The 21,665-nt window shown below is 44.6% G+C and overlaps 1 protein-coding gene across 7 annotated transcripts in view; it reads left to right on the plus strand.

The window, feature by feature from the left end:
• The window catches only part of LOC147124839 (lysine-specific demethylase 4C-like), a 645,681-nt gene that overhangs the window by 313,769 nt on the left and 310,247 nt on the right, over positions 1–21,665 (plus strand). For 6 of the 7 annotated variants that reach the window (XM_085993864.1, XM_085993875.1, XM_085993885.1 and 3 more), the window contains 3 exons: positions 1,071–1,252; positions 7,453–7,666; positions 7,748–7,824. In XM_085993864.1, coding sequence (XP_085849990.1) covers positions 1,071–1,252; positions 7,453–7,666; positions 7,748–7,824 — 473 coding nt within the window. Of the gene's footprint in view, positions 1–1,070; positions 1,253–7,452; positions 7,667–7,747; positions 7,825–8,702; positions 8,742–21,665 lie in introns of all 7 variants that reach the window. The other variant, XM_085993908.1, reaches the window with a different exon arrangement.

The raw sequence follows: 21,665 nt of genomic DNA on the forward strand, positions 1-21,665 counted from the left end.
TCCCTTCCCCCCTCCCTCCCTCCCTTCCTCCTGCCCTCCCTCCCCCTCCTCCCCCCCGCCCTCCCTCCCCCGCCCTCCCTCCCCCCGCCCTCCCTCCCCCGCCCTCCCTCCCCCGCCCTCCCTCCCCCTCCCTTCCCCGCCCTCCCTTCCCCGCCCTCCCTTCCCCTCCCCTGCCCTCCCTTCCCCTCCCCTCCCTTCCCCCCTCCCCTCCCCCTGCCCTCCCTTCCCCCCTCCCCTCCCCCCGCCCTCCCCCGCCCTCCCCCTCCCTCCCTTCCCCGCCCTCCCCCTCCCCCCCCGCCCTCCCTTCCCCTCCCCCTCCCCTCCCTCCCCCCTCCCCCCTCCCCTCCCCCCCGCCCTCCCTTCCCCTCCCCCTCCCCTCCCTCCCCCCCTCCCCTCCCCTCCCTCTCTTCCCCCCAGTCGCTCGCTCTCTTCCCCCCAGTCGCTCTCTCTCTTCCCCCCAGTCGCTCTCTCTCTCTTCCAACAACAACATGCCCTCGAAAAAGCCTCGGCACCGCCGGGCACTTCAGCTAGTTATATATGTACGGGACACCCGGTGGAACCGCCACACCCTTCTTGTTCTTCTGTTTTTACCATTCCACCCAACAATGAATGCAGTCTGAGTTGTTGAGTAACTGTCACTTTGTAGTCCAAGCCTCACTTTATAAACCAAAATGACCACTGTGGGATTAAGGTTATTTGAAGGTGAGTATACTAGTAAAGGGAAACGTAGTTCTTCCACTCTAATGAGAAGTTCCAGCAGTACTATGTAGTAACAGTATAATATATAATAACAACAGAAAATGCTGGAAATACTGTACTCAGCAGGCCAGGCAGCATCTGTGGAGAGAGAAACAGGGTTAACGTTTCAGGTCTGGGACCCTTCATCAGAACAGATATAATATATAGTACTGCTGTAACTTTTCTCCAGACTAATTCTTCAGTGTCCAGCAGGTGCATTGTGCCATAATGCACTACTGTTAGAAGGGGTGCGGGGGGGATGTTAATGTTGCAACTGAATTGATTCTTGAGGAAAGAAAGGAGTAAATGTAGAATAATCTTCTATTTTGTAGAATTGGCTGATTCCACACCCAATGAAGAGGAGGTAAATGAAACTCGGCCTTGGGCCAAACCCCTTGTTCAACTGTGGCAGAATAAACCGCACAATTTCCAAGCAGAGAAGGAGTATAATGAAGAAGTCTCGAAAATGGAACCATATTGTGCCATTTGCTCACTTTTCTTTCCTTATTACCAGGTAATTTGTTATTTCATCTGAAAGGCTAGATAAAAGAAACAAAGTGGTGAATTGGAACAGTTTTCACATATTCAAAATAATTTTTCCAGGTTTGACCATAGAATTTTAGCTCTAAGTCTCAAGTTAGAATTAGGGGCCATAAATAAAGGTAGTCACTAATAAATCCAATAGGGAATTCAGGAACAACTTCTTTACCCAGAGAGTGGATAGAATGTGGAACTCGCTACCTCGGAGTAGTTGAGGCGAATAGTATAGATGTATTCAAGGGGAAGCTAGAGAAACACATGAAGGAGCAAGGAATAGAAGGATATGTTGATGGGGTTAGATGAAGAGGGGTGGGAGGAGACTCGTATGGAACATAAACACCAGCATGGACCTTTTGGGCTAAATGGTCTGTTCCTGTGCTGTTAATACTGTGTTACACTAATACCATGCCGATCTATGATCTTTCCATATTTAATCTCAAATCAGTGAGTGTTTGAGGGAGATGGCAGGAAAAATAAATTGACTTGAACAATATCACCAAGCTGCTGTCCACCCATAGCATTTAATGGTGAGACCATTTATAAAAAAAAAAAAAAAAAATACTGGTCTGAATTAGGAAATATTTTAAAACTTGTAGAATTGCTTATACATTCCTGTAATATTTAACTTGTTGTATTAAATCACGTTCAAAATTTTAGACTAAATTGGTTATTCGCTGTATAGCAAAAATACACCAAATTACATCACAAATCTAGTGGAATACTTCAAAGAGGTTCTGATGAAGGGTTACACCTGAAATGTGAATCTTTTCTCTTTACAGGTACTGACTGATCTGCTATGTATTTGCACCATTTACTTGAGTATTTAGTGAGTTAGTAAGATCCAATTGAAGTAAAGTAATAAATAGATGCCCTGGATTAAGAATCTTTCAGATCATCATTGTGAACTGATTGATCTATCAAATTGGTGACAGGCTAGAACCATAGAATGATACATCAAAGAAGGAGGCATTAAATTGTATGTATGTCGATGTCTGTAGTGTAACTAATAAGGTTGGTGAGCTGCAGTCATAAATTCCCACATGGGATTAAGACATGGTTGCATTAACACAGACATAGCTCAAACAAGATCAGGAATGGGTTCTTACTATTCCTGGATACCAAGTATTTTGGAATGATAGAGAAGGAAAAAGAGGAGGGGGCATGGCCGTATTGATTAAGGATGATGTTGCAGTTCTAAATAGGATATACTAGATGGTTCTAGGACTGAATCTATTTGGCTTAAGTTAAGGAACAGAGGGGGAGCTGTAACATTGTTGGGTGTTTTTATAGAGCTCCAAACAGTGAGAAGGACATAGATGAGCAAATTTGTTGGCAAATTTCAAAGGGGTGTGACAAAAATAGAGTACCCTGTAGTAATAGTGGGAGACTTTAATTACCCTAATATAGATTGAGAAAAACATAGTGCTAAGGGTAGAGAAGGAGAGGAATGTCTGATGTGTGTACAGGAGAACTTTCTCTTATCAATATGCCTCCAGTCCAACAAGGAAGGAAGCAGTGTTGGATCTGGTTCTGGGAAATGAAGTAGGGCAAGTGGAGTGTGTCTACCTGTCAGTGACCACAACATAATCTGGTTTAGAGTAATCATGGAAAGAGACCAGAAAACATCAAAGGTAAAAATGGTCAACTCGGGAAGAGCTAATTTCAGTGATTTTAAGAGACCTAGCGCAGGTAGATTGGAAAAGGCGATTGCAAAGTAAAGCAGTAACGGAGCAATGGAAGGCATTCAGGATGAGATAATTCAGATATAAACTAGGCATATTCCTTTGAAGGGAAACGGTGAGCATCCAAAGCTAATGCGTCCTGGGTGACAAAAGAAATAAAAGTTAAAATAAAACAGAAAAATGAGACCTGTGACAAACGTTAGGAGCAAGATTCAGTTAATAACCAGGAAGATTATGGGAAGTACAGGAGGGAATTGAAAAAGTTAATACGGGAGGCAAAAAGATGATATGAGAAAAGATGAGCAGGCGCCATTAAATTGAACTCAGTTTATAAACATATACTAGCTGGGGAGGGCCGGCGTTGCCAGGGCAGTTTAGAGGGCCGCGCGGTTGACGGCCGGCCGCTGCCGCTCCCCCGCTCTGTGTCTCGGGCCGCGCGGTTGACGGCCGGCCGCTGCCGCTCCCCCGCTCTGTGTCTCGGGCCGAGCGGTTGTGAGGCCCGGCCCGAGTGACCCCAACTCACCTTCCGCTCCGGCGGGCCGACGCAGCTGCCCCGCTCGCTGTTGAGGAAAAGCAGGGGAAAAAATGGAGGCTACGTTTCGGGAGGCTGCAGGATTAGGTCCCGCCCGTGACGCACCGATTGGTCAACCATCAGGTCACTGAACTGTAGGATTGGTCAACCGCTAATGAGCGGATTTTTGAACGTTTTTTGTATACTGTCCGAACAATTTTTGTCTGACCAAAAAGTAAATATGCCTATGACACTCCCCTGATCATCAGCTTTCTTTTGATATAACATATGTGTAGGTACACTCTATAACTTTTGAGTGTATAGAGGACAGACATATGGACAGACCTATTAAGGACCCAAAGGAAAATCTTCATGTTGAGCCAGAGGACATGGCTATAGTATTAAATGAGTGCTTTGCATCTGTCTTCACAAAGGAGACACATGATGTGAAGGTTACACTAAAAAAGGAGGGAAGTTATGAACAGGATAGTAATAGATAGAGAAGACGTCCTAAAAAGATTAGCATTACTGAAAGTTGGTAACTCACCTGGTCCGGATGGAATGCATCCTAGGTTGCTGAAAGAAGCAAAGGTAGAAATAGCAGAGGCATTAGTCACAATCTTTCAATCCTCATTAGATAAAGGAGTAGTGCTGGAAGATTGGAGGGTTGCTAAAGTTATACCACTATTCAAGAAAGGAGAGAGATAAACTAGGACACCACAGGCCAGTTAGCCTAATTTCAGTGGTGGGGAAGTTATTGGAAACCATTATCAGAGACAAAATAAACTTCCATTTGGAAAAGCATGGGTTAATCAAGGAAAGCTAGCATGGACTTGATTGAACTATTTGATGAGCTAATAGAGAAGGTTGATCAAGGTAGTGTGGTAGATGTTGTATCTTTGGACTTTCAGAAGGCATTCGACAAAGTGCCACACAGGAGGCTTATTAAGAAGATGGAACCAATGGAATTAAGGGGAAAGTGGCAGTATATATATGGAATTGGCTCAGTGACAGAAAGCAGAGGGTGGTGGTGGATGGATGTTTTTTCAGACTGGGAGGTGGTTTGCAGTGGTGTTCCCCAAGAGTCAATTTTGGGTCCATTACTCTATTCAACTTTTATAAACGACCTAGACTTGGGTGTAGGGAGCAGCATTATAAAATTTGCAGATGGTACGAAACTTGGCAACGTAGTAGTTAGTGATGAGGATCGTTGTCGACTTCATGGTGACATAGACAGGGTGGTGAAATGGGCAGAAGCATGACAGATGGTGTTCAAGTGTAGAGAAGTGTGAAGTGATGCACTTTGGGAGGTCTAATATGGAAAGACCGTGTTACTATAAATGATTTTGAAAAGTGTTGGTGAGCAGACACCTTGGTGCCCATATACACAAATCCTTAAAGGTGGCAGGGCAAGTTGATAAGGTGGTCAAAAAAGCATAAGGGTTACTTGGGTTTATAAAATAGAGGAATAGAATATAAAACCCAAAGAGATCATGCTAGAACTTTATAAATTAGTGGTTAGACCTCAGCTGGAGTATTGTGGACAATTCTGGGCACCACACTTCAGGAAAGAATTATAAAAGGGAGTTGGCCAGGTACTTGAGGATGAGGAACTTACAGGGTTACGGACAAAAAGAACGTAACTGGGTATTTGAGTGGCTTTCACCTCTGAGACTTGGGATCTAAATAGGTTGAAACTCTGCTGGCTGGAAGAATCCTATGCAGAATGAGTTGGAATCATAGAATAATACAGCACAGGAGGAGGCCATTTGGCCCATCATATCTATGCCAGCTCTTTGTTAGAGCTATCCAATTAATCCCACTCCCTTGCTCTTTTCCTATAGACCTGTAATTTTTTCCCTTCAAGTATTTATCCAATTATCTTTTGAATGTTGCTATTGAATCTGCTTCCACCACCCTTTCAGGCAGTTCATTCCAGATCACAACAACTCATTCTGTAAAAAAAAAAGTTTCCTCATGTCGCCTCTTTTTTTGCCAATCACCTTTACTCTGTGTCCTCTGGTTACTGACCCTCCTGCCACTGGAAACAATTCTCCTCTTTATTTACTCTGTCAAAACCCTTCATGATTTTGAACACCTCTATCAAATCTTCTCTTAACCTCCTCTGCTTTAAGGAGAACAACCTCATCTTCTCCAGTCTCTCCACATAACTGAAGTCCCTCATCCTCGGTACCATTCTAATAAATTTCTTCTGCACCCTCTCCAAGGCCTTGATATCCTTCCTAAAGATTTGAATGCACTACTCTAGCTGAGGCCTAATTTATAAAGGAGTAGCATAACTTGCTTGCTTTTGTACTCTGTCTCTATTAATGAAGCCTAATAACAGCGTTCTCAACTTGTCCTGCCACCTTCAAAGATATGTGTACATACACCCCTAGGTGTCTCTTTTCCTGCACCCCTTTAAAATTATACCATTTAGTTAATTTTGCCTGTCCTCATTCTTGCCAAAATGTATCCCTTCACAGATCTCTGCGTTAATACCTCCAGTCTGAGAAACAACCGTTCACCACTACTCTCTGCTTTCTGTCCCGTAGCCAATTTTGTATCTATGCTGCCACTGTCCCTTTAATCCCATGGGATTTTTTATCCTATCCAATATCGCTACTGCCTCCTACTTTATGGCTACATTGGCAGCATTCTCTTTAGTAAAGACGGATGCAAAGTACTCATTTATTGCCTCAGCCATGCCCTCTGTCTCCACAAGAGAATCTCCTTTTTGTTCCCTAATTTGCTCCAGCCTTCCTTTCATTATCCTTTTACTATATATGTGTTTATATAAGGCTTTTGAGTTCGCTTTTATGTTGGCCACTAATCTATTCTCATACTCTCTCTTTGCCCCACTTATTCCCTTTTTTAGATCTCCTCTATACTTTCTATCTTCAGCTTGGTTCTCTAGTGTATTATGAACCATACTATTGTCATAAGCTTCCTTTTTCTGTCTTATTTTAACCATTATGTCCAGGAAGCTCTAGCTTTGGATGCCCTTCCTTTCCCCCTCATAGGAATGTGTCTATTCTGTACCCGAACTATCTCCTCTTTGAAGGCCTCCCATTGTTCTGTTACCGTTTTGCCTACCAATTTTTGATTCCAATCCTCCTGGGCCAGATCCCTTTTCAGCTCACTGAAGTTAGCCCTCCTCCAGTTAAGTATTTTTATGCTTGATTGTACCTTGTCTTTTTCCATAACTATTCTATACCTAATATTATGATCGCTGTTACCCAAATGCTCTCCTGCTGAAACATGCTCCACTTGCCCCACTTCTTTCCCCAGAATCAAATCCAGCACTGCTTCCTTCCTTGTTGGGCTAGAAACACACGTATCAAGAAAGTTCTCTTACACACATTTCAGAAATTCCTCCCCCTCTTTGCCCTTTGCACTGTTACAGTTTCAGTCTATATTAGGATAATTGAAGTCCCCCATTATCATTCCTCTGTAATTCTTGCATCTTGCCTGCAAATTTGCCCCTCTATCTCCTTCCCATTATTTGGTGGCCTATAGTATGCACCCATTCATGTAATAGCTCCTCTATTGTTCCTTAATTCTAACCAAATAGACTCTTGACCCCTCAACTGCATCATCCCTCTACAGTGCTATAATTTGGGCTATGCTATTATAGTTTCTAGTAGGTAATGGTCTAAAGCACACAACTGTCCTTCATTTGATATTAATTGGCAATCTCAATGCAAGGCCACAGGATAGCTGCTGTGGTAAATGAAAATGAAATGTTGCACTGGTACAGTGGGGAGTGCTCTTTTGCGGTCGGGGCTCAAGCTTGTTATAGGCACAAAGTAGAGAGAGCTTTACTCTGCACCTGGATGTATTATACTAGACCTCAGAATTTATTATGCTGGTTGCCCAGCACTAATTTCTCTCGCCTTGATGATCACAATATTTTAAAACATTTTTAGGGGGGAAAACCAATAGATAATTAACTGTACGACATATTTGTTTCATATGTAGCCTGATCACCCCGTGGAAAAAATATCCCAAATCAAAATGGATTCAGCTGAGCTGTCACCATCCAAGCAGCATAAAACGAAACCGCTTATTCCAGAAATGTGCTTTACATACAGCGAAGAAAATAATGAACTTTACCCTACCAATTCATTTATTGAAGAGGATGGAACTAGTTTGCTGATATCCTGTGCAAAGTGCTGTCTACAGGTTCATGCAAGTAAGTATTATTTTCTTCGTGCTGCTCAATTACATGTTCATTTTTGGAATAGGAGTAATAGTGTGACTCTTTGACCTGTAGGTTGTTATGGTGTTCCTCTTCATGAAATCCATAATGGTTGGACCTGTTCTCGTTGTATAATTGGTGCATGGACTGCAGTAAGTACTTGCGTTGATGTATTTCAATAATTTTATGTTCAACTGAAGACAGAAATTACAAGAAGTGTTAATAGATCTCTGGAATGCTATATGCTTTTGGTTATTTAATAGGCTCCAGATGTATTAAATGAGCAGTAAAGACAGATTTGTTTGGATTCTCAACTTTTGCTTTAATTTGCAAGTAAAGCCTTCCCAAGAAAAAAATTAAAATGGTCATTTTAAAATGGCAGTTCATCAATGTAGTGTTAGTTGTCCTGAAATGTTGAATAAGAGGTACAAAGGAACATCTTAATCCTTTGTGCTGTGATGTGGTGGAACACATGTCTGTGCCTATGTTTTTCCCACACAACAGCTTTACAGTTTTGGCTATGTTTCGTAGAGAAATGCAGATGGTCACTTCCACTCAGCAGGGAGGGAAAGAGAAGCAGCAAGAAGTTTTTAGTAGATCTGTTCTGTGTGCATGTGTGTTCCTCTAACCCAAATGCCTACCTTCCTTCTCTGACTGTACCCATTCACTCAGAATCTAATTGTTGGGTAGATGTGAATCAAGAAAAAATGTAAATTACTTACCTGATAAGGTTTTCATCCTTCTTTAAATGGAAGCAAACTCCAAGTACCAGCTTATTCTGTCCCTTTTGTGGAGATGGTGAAAATCGTTAGTGATTGAAGTGTTAGTACAATTCATGCATTACATCAGAATTGTTTTTTCACAGTTCTCAGGAAAGTGCTGGTGCTTCCCAGGAGTGGCACTGTTTTATACATAGTTTGGGAGAGGCGAGACACATGTAACATATTGACATCAATATTAGAGACATGTTAAAGCGATAATGTCTTTGCGATTCTGCCTACTAGTGATTTGAGCTTGCTCTTTGTGGTAGCTGAAGGAGGCTTCCATTCAAGGAAAGAAAACCTTAAAGGTAGGTAACCAAACATCTCCCCTGCCTTCTTCCCAAATGAAGTTAATTGGTTTAACCCAAAACATTATTAATAAAGGTTAAAATCTGTTTGACAAGGCATTTATTGCTATATATAAATGCTAGTCTTTTTATATATACAACGGAAGAGGGAATTAATTGCTCATGTCCTTGCTTATCCGTCTAGTACCTAGAAACTAAGTCTCTTAGGGATATATATGACACAGGAATTGGGAAGGTCATGTGTTTTGAACTGCAAAAGTCTAAAATAATGGATTTCCTTTTTGTTTGCCCATCAGTATATTAATCTTCTCCATGGTTCATGGAAGATGATTTTTTTTGAAAATGTGGAGCATACATGTCCTGGAAATAATGACCAAATCATTCTGGTTTTGTGACTTCAAAAATATATTTAACACTTCCCTGCCATATTCTTACTACCACTAAATTGCCAATGAATATGAACTCTTAAAATATTTTTCAAAAATGCAAAAAATAAGTTCTTACCATGGGTACTTCTGTGAAGGAAAGCAGTTCTTAAAGCATTCCAGTAATTTGGCCAGGTGAGCTCAGTTTTTATGGTAGATGTCTGGGTTCTTGGTTTCAATTCTGCGATGCGTCAGTCATTTAATTAATATTGCGCCTAATAATGAGTAATCAAATGTTTTTATGAAGCTGGTAAAATAGGCAGGCCTGTTTTTTCTGGTAGACTGTCCAGCACACTTATGTAATACAGTGAAATCTGTAAATTAGGAACCCCTAAGGGACTTGCATTATGTGTCCTTTATTTGCAGGTGTGCTTATTTTCAAAATGGTCATTGTATGTACAGTAAACCAGATGAGTCAGATATTCCAGGATTGGCTGTACCTCCTGCAGCATTCCTTCTTTTTGTCACCCTCACCTGGGATTGTGCCTAATTCTGGAGCCCTGACGGCAGGACGTTATTTCAGTTCATTTTCTGTTCGTTGGGTTTCCTAGTTCATTGCCATCCCACGATACTTTTCCATCGGGGGAGGAATGCTGAGATCCTCGGATCTGCTACATTGGCAGCCTGCACAGGGGAAGGTGGCTGCTGTGGGGCTGGAGTGCTTGTCCGATCCCAGCCAAATTGGGCGGGGTGGGGGGATTAATGTCGTGCAGACCCCTGTCCGGAACCCCTCCCTGCAGCTGCTGGGAACTGGGTAGAGGGCTGTTAGCAGCTCATCAGTACCTGACGTACTGGTGAAGTAGGGTTGCCAACTCTGATTGGAGTCATTCCTAGAGATTTGATCAGGTGATGTTCTGGCCACATGACGCCTGACCCCATGACATCAGATCACTTAATATCGGGTCACATGACCTTTACAAATGATATTGGATTTACCTTATAAAGGTTGGGTTCCCTGTAGTTGAAAATCTTTATTTGTAGTTTCGTGCCAGCAGCTGTTATGAGAGAAGTTCCAAGAACAAGGAGGCCATCTGAGAGTAGGCGAAGAGGGGGAACCAAGTGTAGGGAAAAGAGAAAACCATCCTCTCCCCTCAACTCTTGAACCCCCTTCCACCTTCCACCCCCCCCCCCCAAAAACATGATTTCAGCCCCCACCCCCTGCAAGTTAAGGGCCCCTGATTCCAGGATACTGCCCCCCACCCTCCCCACACCCATGACCGGCAGTTCCCAGCTTTTGTGTTAATGGAGATCTTTTCAATCCCAGAGATAGAGGGGTTTCTCTACCACTATGGATGCTGGGTAAAGAGATCTCCATTACACAAAATGGTTTTTCCACCCGCTGCCACCTCGCACTTACCTGTATGTGCAGTGTCTTATGTTGTAAACGGACATGGTGCGTTGAAAGCTGTCCATAGTTTGTAATTTGCAAGTGTGTGGTTTAAAGGGCAGTTTTGTATCTACAGGAAACTTTGTGATATCCGGCACTGACGGGACCGGCGTGTTGCCGATCTATCAAAACTGCCGGACATACAAAGTTAATGTTGAAGCATACGGAGGTTTTCATCTCCGTATCTGACAACAAACACTGTTGCTTAGCAACAGCTTCTAAAGAGTCGGCTGCAGCTGCAAGCGTCTGTAGCTGAAGCTGTTGCTATAGCTACAGACCTTGCAGTGGCTGACTGGGGAGAAAAAAAGAACGAGATCTAAAAAAACTTACAGAAAACGGCTCCTGATTTTTGCCGTTAGATCGAGTATTTCGGACATACAACCTCCGGATAAACCAAAGTTTCCTGTATTATAATGCAAGTTACTTGGGGACTGTCAGTAAGTGTCTGTTTTTTGGGGGTGGCCGTTTGTACAGTTTCACTGCATTATGGCACTGACGTGCTCATTTATCATCAATTCAAATCTGTGAACCTTATTTAGGTTTTGCAGCTACCATAACCAGATTCATTACTCTTGATCATTCCAGCTTATAGTCTGATGTCATGGCTCCCTGACACCACTGAATAGCGTGCTCACTTTTGTATGTTTTGCAAACTTTGTTTTTCATTCCATTAAAAATTAATGCATGCAAATTGAGTTACAAGACAGCGATTCCACTGAGGGGGCACTAGTTCTGATATCTGGTCCTCAAAATTAAATGATTGCCTTTTATACCTTGTTGCTATACATGTATATATTTTTGTCTAGCCCTCAGAACTCCTGTGGCATTGCTCTTAATGAGTCAGTTGATACGGGCTGAGGTACTGGCAAAAGTCTAGGGTGACCTGATCCAGGAATGGGCCATAGGTGCTGTCTGAGGGCACAGTAGAGAGAGTCGCACCACAAGCACCGGCCGCAGCGGGAAATTCTATAAAGAAGGCACAGCTGAAGAAGTTGTGAAAATACGCTTGGGTGGGGAGCAGGCCATAGATATTGGAGCCAAGCACATGCTAATGTGGGCACCACATCTCATGGAAGAGGGCAAGGGGTGGACATACATAATTTGAACAAAAATATTTTATTTTTATATTTTTAAGCTTGCGTTTCCTCAAAGTACACTGCAGCAACATGTTTCACAAATATTGCCAAAACTCTAATTCAGTTGTCTCAAAACATTTTTTTGAGTCACGTACCTCCAGAAATCACTCAGCCTCTTGCACATCTCGAGCTGTAGGGCACTGGTAAGTCTGCAAATGAAAATGCTCAATCTCTCTTTTCATCCAGTGAGACACCATACATAAGAGTGTAGAAAGGTAGCTGCCTCTGACTGTATCCTTAACATTTAGACACGTCGGTCATTTTTGTCTTCCAGGTAACAGGCTTGAAAGGAAGTCAAGCACACAAATTACATTATAACAGATTTTATGATTTGTTCAGTTGTGCATATGACAGTATGTTAATTTTTGAATGAGGCTAGAAGTTAGGAATTTCTAACAAGATTTGGCAACAGGTTGAGTTTAGAAAAGAGAACAAACTGAAATCTTCACAGGGTGGCAGATAGATTTTAGCTAGCTCCCACAGCTCTTAAAACAAAGAAGAAGAAATTTTGCTCATGCTAACACTGCAGAATCTGCCTTCAGCTGATGGGTAAAATTATCAAGTCCAAGTCCAGGCCTTTGGGAGAGGCTGAGACCTTCAAGTGAAAACTTTAATGAAGATATTTAAAGACACACAAAAATCTAGTGTATAAATCTAATTGTTATTGTAAAATAATTAACTTTTTTGAGTTTTTAAAATTGTTTAAAACTGTATTTTGAATATTAGAAATTTAAGTTACTTAAAGGAAAAATGAAATTTTTTTTGAAAAGCATTTTGAGTGCTCATTTAGTTCATCAAACTGTGATGCTGAAATATTTAAATACATAATTCCATTATAAATGTTTACATAGAAGGTTTCTATTGCACATGCCGACAGTGTTAAGAAATGTGCACCATACACAAGATTTTTAATGATACACAGATATGTTTGTGAAATTTTTAATTTATAATTTTGCAAAATCAGAACGCCAGAGTAGTGAAAGCTTTTGTAAAATTAAATTTAACATGCCTTATGTGTTTATTGTCTTGATAGAAAACACATTTTCAGATCTTCTCTTGGGTTGAATCCAAACACAGGAACAGGAGCGGGATGTGAGAAGATGAGCAAAAGAGGGAAATGATGCTGAGGGAGAACTAGTATTAGGTTAGGAACAGGATAGTAGAAGGGAGCACAATGTCAGAATAGTGGCAGGAAAGAAGCACTATAGTGGGGAACAGGGCAGAAGGAGCGCAACATTAAGGTACAGTTGTTGTAGAGAAGGAGCATGATAGTGACCTAAGCGAGAGTGGAAGAGCACGACACCAAGGAACGGTGGCAGGATAGAATAAATATAATGCAGTACAACATTGGGAAATTATAATGGGAGAAAAGCATAATATTGGGGAATTAGGCAAGAGAAGAGCACTATATTAGAGAATGTGGTTAGATGAGAAGGTGCACAATGGGGAAGGACAGGAGGAGAACTGCAACATGGAAAGTAGGCACTACGAGAAGTACAACTTCAGGAAATGGTGGAAAACAATGAACGTGACTTAGGAGAGTGGGGCAGATGAAGAGCAGCATCATAAAGAAAAAGAAAGACTTGCATTTATATAGCACCTTTCATGACCACTTGATGTCCAAAGCGCTTTACAGCCAATGAAGTACTTTTTGAAGTGTAGTCACCGTTGTAATGTAGGAAACGCGGCAGCCAATTCTCGCACAGCAATGTGATAATGGCCAGATAATTTCTTTTTTTAGTGATGTTGGTTAAGGGATAAATATTGGCCAGGACACCAGGGTTAACTCCTGCTTTTCTACAAAATGTGCCATGGGATCTTTTGCGTCCACCAGAGAGCACAGACAGGTCTCGGTTTAATGTCTCACCTGAAAGACGGCACCTCCGACAATGCAGCACTCCCTCAGTACTGCACTGGAGTGTCAGCCTAGATTTTTGTGCTCAAGCCTCTGGAGTGGGACTTGAACCCACAACCTTCTGACTCAGGCGAGGGTGCTTCCAACTGAGCCATGGCTGACACAAAATAGGGAACAGGGCAGGAACAGAGTGGCACTGTATCTGAATGGGGTGGGAGAAGATACACATAGTGTGGTGCATGTGCCTTTAAGAGCCCCCTGTGTACTGTAATGCCGGTAATGGCCACTCGGGCTATATAAGCCTGTATAGTGTCTTGTATCTGTTAGTTCACCTCCAGACTTTGTTCAGTAAACACCTGTGAAACCAACTCCTGCATTCCGTGTCTCCATTAACACATGGATACAACAGTAGCGACGAATTGGAAACGGACTTACCTGCAATTCGGCAGCACCTCAAGGAGATCGATTCCTCAGACGAAAGTCAAAGAAAAACAAGAAAGAAAAAAAAACTGTGGTTTCACCAGCTAGCTGAGCTGGTGGCAGGTACTGCAATAATTCTTCCTGGGCGGCGGGCTGGGGCTCCATCGGCTGGCTCTGCAGTGGGGCCGAGCAGCGAAGGCGGAGGCAAACAGAGACAGAGGGTGGAGCACTCGGGAGACGGCCGGCGCTGCAAAGCAGGTCGGCGTTCGGACCAAGCAGAGGGAGGGAAAAGTCCCAGAGAGTCCGGCGGGAACGAGTCTCCACCTATTAAAAATACCTATGTAAATAAAAACCGCGGAGAACAGCGTTGTCGGCAGCGGCGGGAAAGCGCGGGAGGCGCCATTTTTTTTTCTGCGGGGAAGAAAGGAAAGCGTGGGAGGCGCCATTTTTTTTCAGGATGCCTAAGACTGGCAATATTACTGCTTTCGATAGCGATATAGAGGATTGGACCACATATGTGGAAAGAGTGGAGGTATATTGCACAGCAAATGAAATAGAGGATGATAAAAAGGCATCAGTACTTCTAAATCTAATGGGCGCAAGGACATACAGGCTGTTACGAAACTTAATCACTCCAGCCAAACCGAAGGACAAGAATTTTAAGGAGATTGTTGATACCCTACAGGAGCACTTAAACCCAACACCGCTGCTGATAGCGGAACGATTCAAATTCTTCAGGAGGAATCAGCACAAGAATGAAAGTAATGCTGATTACCTCACCGAATTAAGGAAGCTGTCAAAGCACGGCCAATTCGGGGCAGGACTGGCAGATTCTCTTCGAGACAAATTCATCTACGGTCTCCTAAGTGAAGGAACACAGAAAAGGCTACTTTCTGAGAAAGATTTGACACTGGACAAGGCTTTCAGTGTGGCTGTATCATACGAAGCAGCCGCAAGAGGAGCTGCAGAGATACAGCAAAAGCCACAGGACTTCGGCACCCATGAAATGACACGGGGTTTCGAGAGATGTTATTACTGCGGCAGATCCACCCATGACCAGAGGGGACTGCTGGTTCAAGGACAAAGCATGCAGGCAATGCGGAAAGATTGGACACATTGCACGTGTATGCCGATCTGGAAACAAAAAATCCACGGACAGGAAAAAAAATCAATAAGGAAAAGTACAGAAAGGTACAAATGATGACGGACAGTAGCTCCGAAGACCAGAAGAGCGATAGCGACTCCGGAAACAAGAGACTAAGCTGTCTCAAATTACATAATGTAATTGCCAAAGAAGATTACCAGACCATTTGGGTTACCCTCACGATAGCGGGGTCCCCAGTTAAAATGGAGCGAGATACAGGATCAGCTCTGACCGTCATAAGTCGACGGGATTACGAGTGGCTATTTCCGCATATACCTTTGAAAGACACATCCATTATCTTGAAAACATATACGGGGCAGAAAGTATACCCAAAAGGGAAAATAAGGGTGCCTGTTGTATACAACGGCAAGGAAATACAGAAGTATTTATACGTTCTGCAAGATGGTGGTCCACCGCTGTTGAGATGTGAATGGATCAGGAAGATACGTTTAGTCTGGCACTCCATTCAGGCACTGACGGTGACCAGTAAGAAAAAAAATGATGATGACGTCATACCTGAACGATTAAAAGACATCTTGGCCAACGCCAAGGAAGTGTTTCAACAGGAACTAGGAACCTTGAAAGGTGTCACCGCCTCAATACAAGTGGAAGATGCGGCAATTCCGAAGTTTTTTAAGACAAGGCCGGTGCCATACGCAATTCGTCCAGCAGTCGAGGCAGAGCTGGAGAATTTGGAAAAGGCAGGCGTATTATCCAAGATAGATTGGATCGAGTGGGCAACACCCATCGTCCCGGTCATGAAGAAAACGTTGAATAATGATAAATCTGAAGAACAGAGAAAAATTCGCATCTGTGGGGACTTCAAAGTGACTGTAAACCCGGTCCTTCACACGGTACAGTATCCTCTAGAAGATATTTTCGCCTCACTATCCGGAGGGAAACGTTTCACCAAAATTGACTTGGCACAGGCATATCTACAGATGGAGGTCGAAGAGGCCTCTAAAAAGTATCTCACGATAAACACACACAAAGGCCTGTACCAGTACAATCGACTGGTTTTCGGAGTAGCATCAGCTCCAGCTATCTGGCAAAGAGCTATGGAGCAAGTCCTCCAAGGGATTCCGGGGACTCAATGCTACCTAGACGACATCCTTGTAACAGGAGAAAACGACAACGAGCACCTTGCCAATTTGGAGCAGGTGCTCACTAGGCTGAGAGAACGGGGCCTACGAGCAAATCGCCCCAAGTGTGAATTTTTCCAGAAACAAATCTCATATTGTGGCCACATAATTAACGAGGAAGGGTTGCATAAGTCACCTGAAAAAATTGAAGCGGTCATAAAAGCCCCAGCACCTGAAAATGTCTCACAATTAAGGTCGTTCCTGGGATTGATAAATTACTATCATAAATTTTTACCGAACTTGTCAACTGTTCTGCACCCTCTTAACGAACTGCTACAAACGGGAGTAATTTGGAAATGGAGCGAAGACTGTAAACGTGCCTTCCATAAATGCAAAGGCTTGATCACGTCCAAGGAAGTTTTGGCTCATTACAACCCATCACTGCCAATCAGACTGGCGTGCGATGCATCCCCTTACGGCGTAGGAGCGGTATTATCGCATAGATTCCCTGATGGCTCGGAGCGGCCGATAGCTTTTGCGTCACGCTCATTGAACTCAGCTGAGCGTAACTATGCCCAGATCGACAGGGAAGCACTCAGCCTGGTATGGGGAGTGAAGAAATTCAACCATTACCTACACGGACAAAAACTTACCTTGTTGACTGATTATCAACCCCTCGTCTCCATATTCAACCCTAAAAAGGCTGTTCCCATTATGACAGCGCAAAGGCTACAGAGGTGGTCCCTTTTCCTAGGGGCACACCAATATGACATAGAATACAAAGGATCAAAACAGCATGGGAATGCTGACGGTTTATCGCGCCTACCGTTGCCAACGGTAGAAGAGGCACCTACAGTGGACCCAGTGGAGATGTTCCACTCAACCATAGTGGAATGTCTACCAGTAACAAATTCTGCCATTGAAAAGGAAACGAGAAATGACCCGACTCTCTCACGAGTCTACGATTTAACGGTGAAGGGATGGCCAGCACATGGCGAACCACTGTTGCCAGCATTCTCGCAAAGAAGAGAACAGCTGTCAATGTGCCGAGGAACCTTGATGTGTGGATCCAGAGTGGTGATTCCACCCAAACTCCAGGATAAAGTGCTAAAGGAGCTTCACGAGGGGCATCTGGGTGGAGTGAAAATGAAGAACCTAACCGGAGCGTTTGTGTGGTGGCCAGGTATCGATGGAGACATCGAAGAAATGACCAAGAGCTGCCTAGGATGCCAGAAGGTCCAAAACGCCCCACCACAAGCCCCTCTACATCCATGGGAGTGGCCCTCATCTCCATGGCAAAGGGTACACATCGACTTTGCTGGTCCATTTATGGACTCAATGTTCTTAATCGCGGTTGATGCACACTCCAAGTGGCCAGAGGTAATAAAGATATCCTCCACCACCACGGAAAAAACCATCACAGTATTAAGGACCATATTTGCCAGGAATGGGCTGCCTGAACAGATCTGTTATGATAATGGACCGCAATTTGTGTCCGAAGAATTCAGGAAGTTCTTAAAAAGCAATGGGGTTAAGCACTACACGTCCGCCCCATACCATCCCGCCACCAATGGATTGGCTGAAAGGTTTGTCCAGACCTTCAAGAAGGCCATAAAGGCCATGGGTAATGAAGACATAAATCTACAGCATAAGGTAGATAACTTCTTGTTTGCATACAGGAATGCAACACGTGGTTACAAACCAAACTCCCGCCATGATGTTCTTCAATAGAAGCCTAAGATGCCAGCTGGATTTGATCAAGCCAAACATCAGAAGGGACGTGGAGAACCGGCAATTTCAAGGCATGAATGAAAGGCCAACTAGAACCTTCCAGATAGGTCAACAAGTTTTGGCCCGGGACTACCGTACTGAGAAATGGCAGCCTGGAACTATTTGCACACGACTAGGACCGCTGATGTATATCGTGGACATTGGAGAAAGCATAATAAGGCACCATGCTGACCAGATCATAGAATCATCCGAAAAGGGACAACCTACACCACAACTCCATACGCCTAATGAGGAAGCAGAGATACCCATAGTATCTACCTCCGATCCGGTGATACTGGAACCAGATGAACCCGACACTGGCATTCAAGCTGAATCGACCTTGCCAAAAGAACCTACTACACCACCAAAAACTACTACACCACCGAGGCGTTATCCGGACCGAGTCAGGAAGCCTCCAGAGAGACTGACTTATAATTAATTAACTGCAGCAAATGTGTAGATTATTGTTCTTGTAACATGTTAATTAATGATTACTTAAAATGTTTTGTACTGGTTGTCTAAAAGGGGAAGAATTGTGGTGTATGTGCCTTTAAGAGCCCCCTGTGTACTGTAATGCCGGTAATGGCCACTCGGGCTATATAAGCCTGTATAGTGTCTTGTATCTGTTAGTTCACCTCCAGACTTTGTTCAGTAAACACCTGTGAAACCAACTCCTGCATTCCGTGTCTCCATTAACACACGGATACAACACATAGCATTGAGAAATAGGAGTGGGAACCAACAGAACATTGGGGAGTGGGGACAGGAGAGAATTTGTAACAAAATCTGGGAACAGGAACAACATCGAGGAGCAGGAGAGAACTGGCAAATCAGGGAGTGGTGTGGGAAAAGACCTGGCAGAACTTTGGGGAATTGGGTGGAGGAAGCAGTAGGAGCCAGCAGCATGTGCTGCCCCATATTGAGCCCAGCAAAACAGGCATCAAAGCTCAAGCTCAGTACTTCTTGACACAGAAAGAGGCCTGTCAGAGAAATATTTTCCAGGGGTGTACTACACTCTACAAGCAACTCTGAATAAGAAGAAACGTTTTGTTCTGAACTAGCTGGGGGTGCCCGACATTGCCAGGGCAATTTTGGGCTGCACGGTCTCCCTGCCCGTCTGTCCCCCCTCTCTCTCCCTCTTCCCCTCTCCCTGTGCTGTCCTCTCCCTCCCTCCCCTCCCCCTCCCTCCCCTCTCCCTGCCTAGCGCCTGAGGCCCGGTGCCGTTGTGATAGCGGCCATGCGGGGCCTAGCGCTTGAGGCGCTGCCGGGCCGAGACGGACCCGAGCTGAGCTCCCCCGCGGATCGCGCGGCTGACGGCCGGCCGCTGCCACTCCCCCGACCGCTGTGTGTGTCGGGCCGAGCGTTTGCGAGGCACGGCCCGAGTGAGCCCAACTTACCTGTCGCTCCGGCGGGGCAGGAGCGGGATCGGGAGCCGCAATGTGGGGGTTTCTTTTGCTGCTGCTGTCCCTGTGGGGATGGAAAAAATGGCGGCGAAGTTTAGGGAGATTGGAGGATTAGGACCCGCCCGTGAGGCACTGATTGGTCAACCATCAGGTGAGTGAACTGTAGGATTGGTCAAGCAGTACGTCACTCAACGCTAATCAGAGGTAGGATTGGTCAACCGCTAATGTGAGGATTTTTGAACGTTTTTTGTATACTGTCCAAACAATTTTTGTCTGACGAAAAAGTAAATATGCCTACGAGAGTCCCCTAACGATAAGCTTTCTTTCGATATAACATACGTGTAGGTACGCTCTAACTTTTGATTGTATAGCTGGACAGAGAGAGACAGAGAGAGAGAGAGAGACAGGTTTATATATATATATGTAATTTTTGGGTTTCGTGGCCTAAAAATTTGGTTGCATAGTACCCATTGTTAGTGCGCTGCATGTGCTGAATTGAGACCAAAATGGCATCCATCTGACGTGCGCACATTTCTGGTGCGGGCTGCGCTGGACGCCATCTTGGTGAGGGCAGTTGGGTGGCTGTTGGGAGCATGTGCTAGAAGTATGGTAAGTAGGCAGATCGTGAAGTCAGTCAGCGTGCAATGCTGATTTGACGCCAGCATTGCCATTTTCATTGTCTTCGCTGGAGCTAATGCCCTCTCTTAACCTTGCACAGCTGAACACGTGTTCAGCAGCAGGAAGGACCCGCCCCCCCCCCCCCCCCCCAAAGCGATATTTAAAGGAACCATCGACAACTTTCAGGTCAGTTGCTTTTTGATTTCTACTGTGTAAGTTTGTGAAACTGTTTGGAGCTTTCTTGAGTTATTTAAAGTTGGTGCTGCAAGTGGAGAAGGCCTTGCTTCTGAATTCAAGGGTTCTGGTCAGATCACTTGCTCCCAGTCATAGGTGCTCTAGTTGTTATACCACTTGGCCTGCAGCATGACAGAGAGATGGAGCAGAGACAGCAAAGAACAGGACAAGCTGCTCGTAGTGGGAGGAGGAGGAGGGTGAGAAGGGCTCTCGGCAGGAGGCCTCACCCAGGGGGTTCTTCCGAGAACGATTCTCTTACCACAACCTGAGCCATGAGCAGTGTGTGAGGCGTCTGCGATTTACGGAGGAGATGCTCACAGAACTCTGCCACCTCTTGCAACCAGACCTGCAACCTCCAGGGCAAGGACAGTGTTGCGAGTGGCTGTGAAGGTGACCGTGGCCCTGAATTTCTTTGCATCGGGATCCTTCCAAGCTGGAGTAACAACATCTGTAACATATCTCAGTGCGCTGTCCACTGCTGCATAAGAGAGGTGACTGTAGCTCCTATGCCAGGAGAGGGGACTTCATTGTTTTCTCTCTGACCAGAGAGAAGCAGACAGAGTGTGCACGTGGCTTTGCCTGGATAGTGGACTTCCCCATGGTTCAGGGCGCCATCGACTGCATGCACGTGGCTTTGCGAGCACAGTATATAAATGCTGAGATGAACCGCAACCACAAAGGTTACCACTCGCTGAATGTATAGTTGGTGTGCAACCATGCTCAGTATATCATGATGGTGAATGCCCGGTATCCTGGCAGCAGTCATGATGCTTTTATTCTGTGCCAGTTACTGCTCCCTCAGTCTTTGAGCCACCAAGACAAACCAGAGGGTGGCTACTGGGCGATAAGGGCTATCCCTTGACCACCTGCCTCATGATTGTGCACCACAATCCTACCACACGTGGGCAGCATGCGTACAACGAGAGCCATGCTGCCACACGGAACATCATTTGCGTCTTTAAACAACACTTCCACAACCTGGCCATAATGAGGGCACAGCCCTTGCCACCAGGGATATGACCGCCAGTTCAGGAGGAGGAGGCGAAAGAGGAGGAAATGGAAGGAAGGCGGCATCCCAGACAGCCCCTTTCTGGCTGGGATAAGTGGGATCGAATCATCCGCCCGTGGTATGAATGAATGCAACCCTACTTTCCCATTCAACATTAGTCCCACACCTTACCTTCCCTCTGTTACTGACCATCACAGTGTCATCTTGGCAACAATGCTGAAATAAAAGCCACCACAAAGCAAACTTTCCAAGCAAATTATATCCATATATCCATCCAAGATTACATGAAATATTCAACTAATCACCCTTGTGCATTCCCTTAATGACTGTCTTGCATGTGCCTATGCCTATCCTAATGCTCCTATGCAGTGCTACCCCAGTGGCTGCAGCATGGTTGGTGGAAGGCTGCTGACTTTCAGTGGGGAGAATTCAGTGGCCTTG

This window comes from Somniosus microcephalus, chromosome 1 (genome assembly GCF_052327205.1).
Source record: "Somniosus microcephalus isolate GS21.2 chromosome 1, FLI_Smic_1.0, whole genome shotgun sequence".
Lineage (NCBI taxonomy): Eukaryota > Metazoa > Chordata > Chondrichthyes > Squaliformes > Somniosidae > Somniosus > Somniosus microcephalus.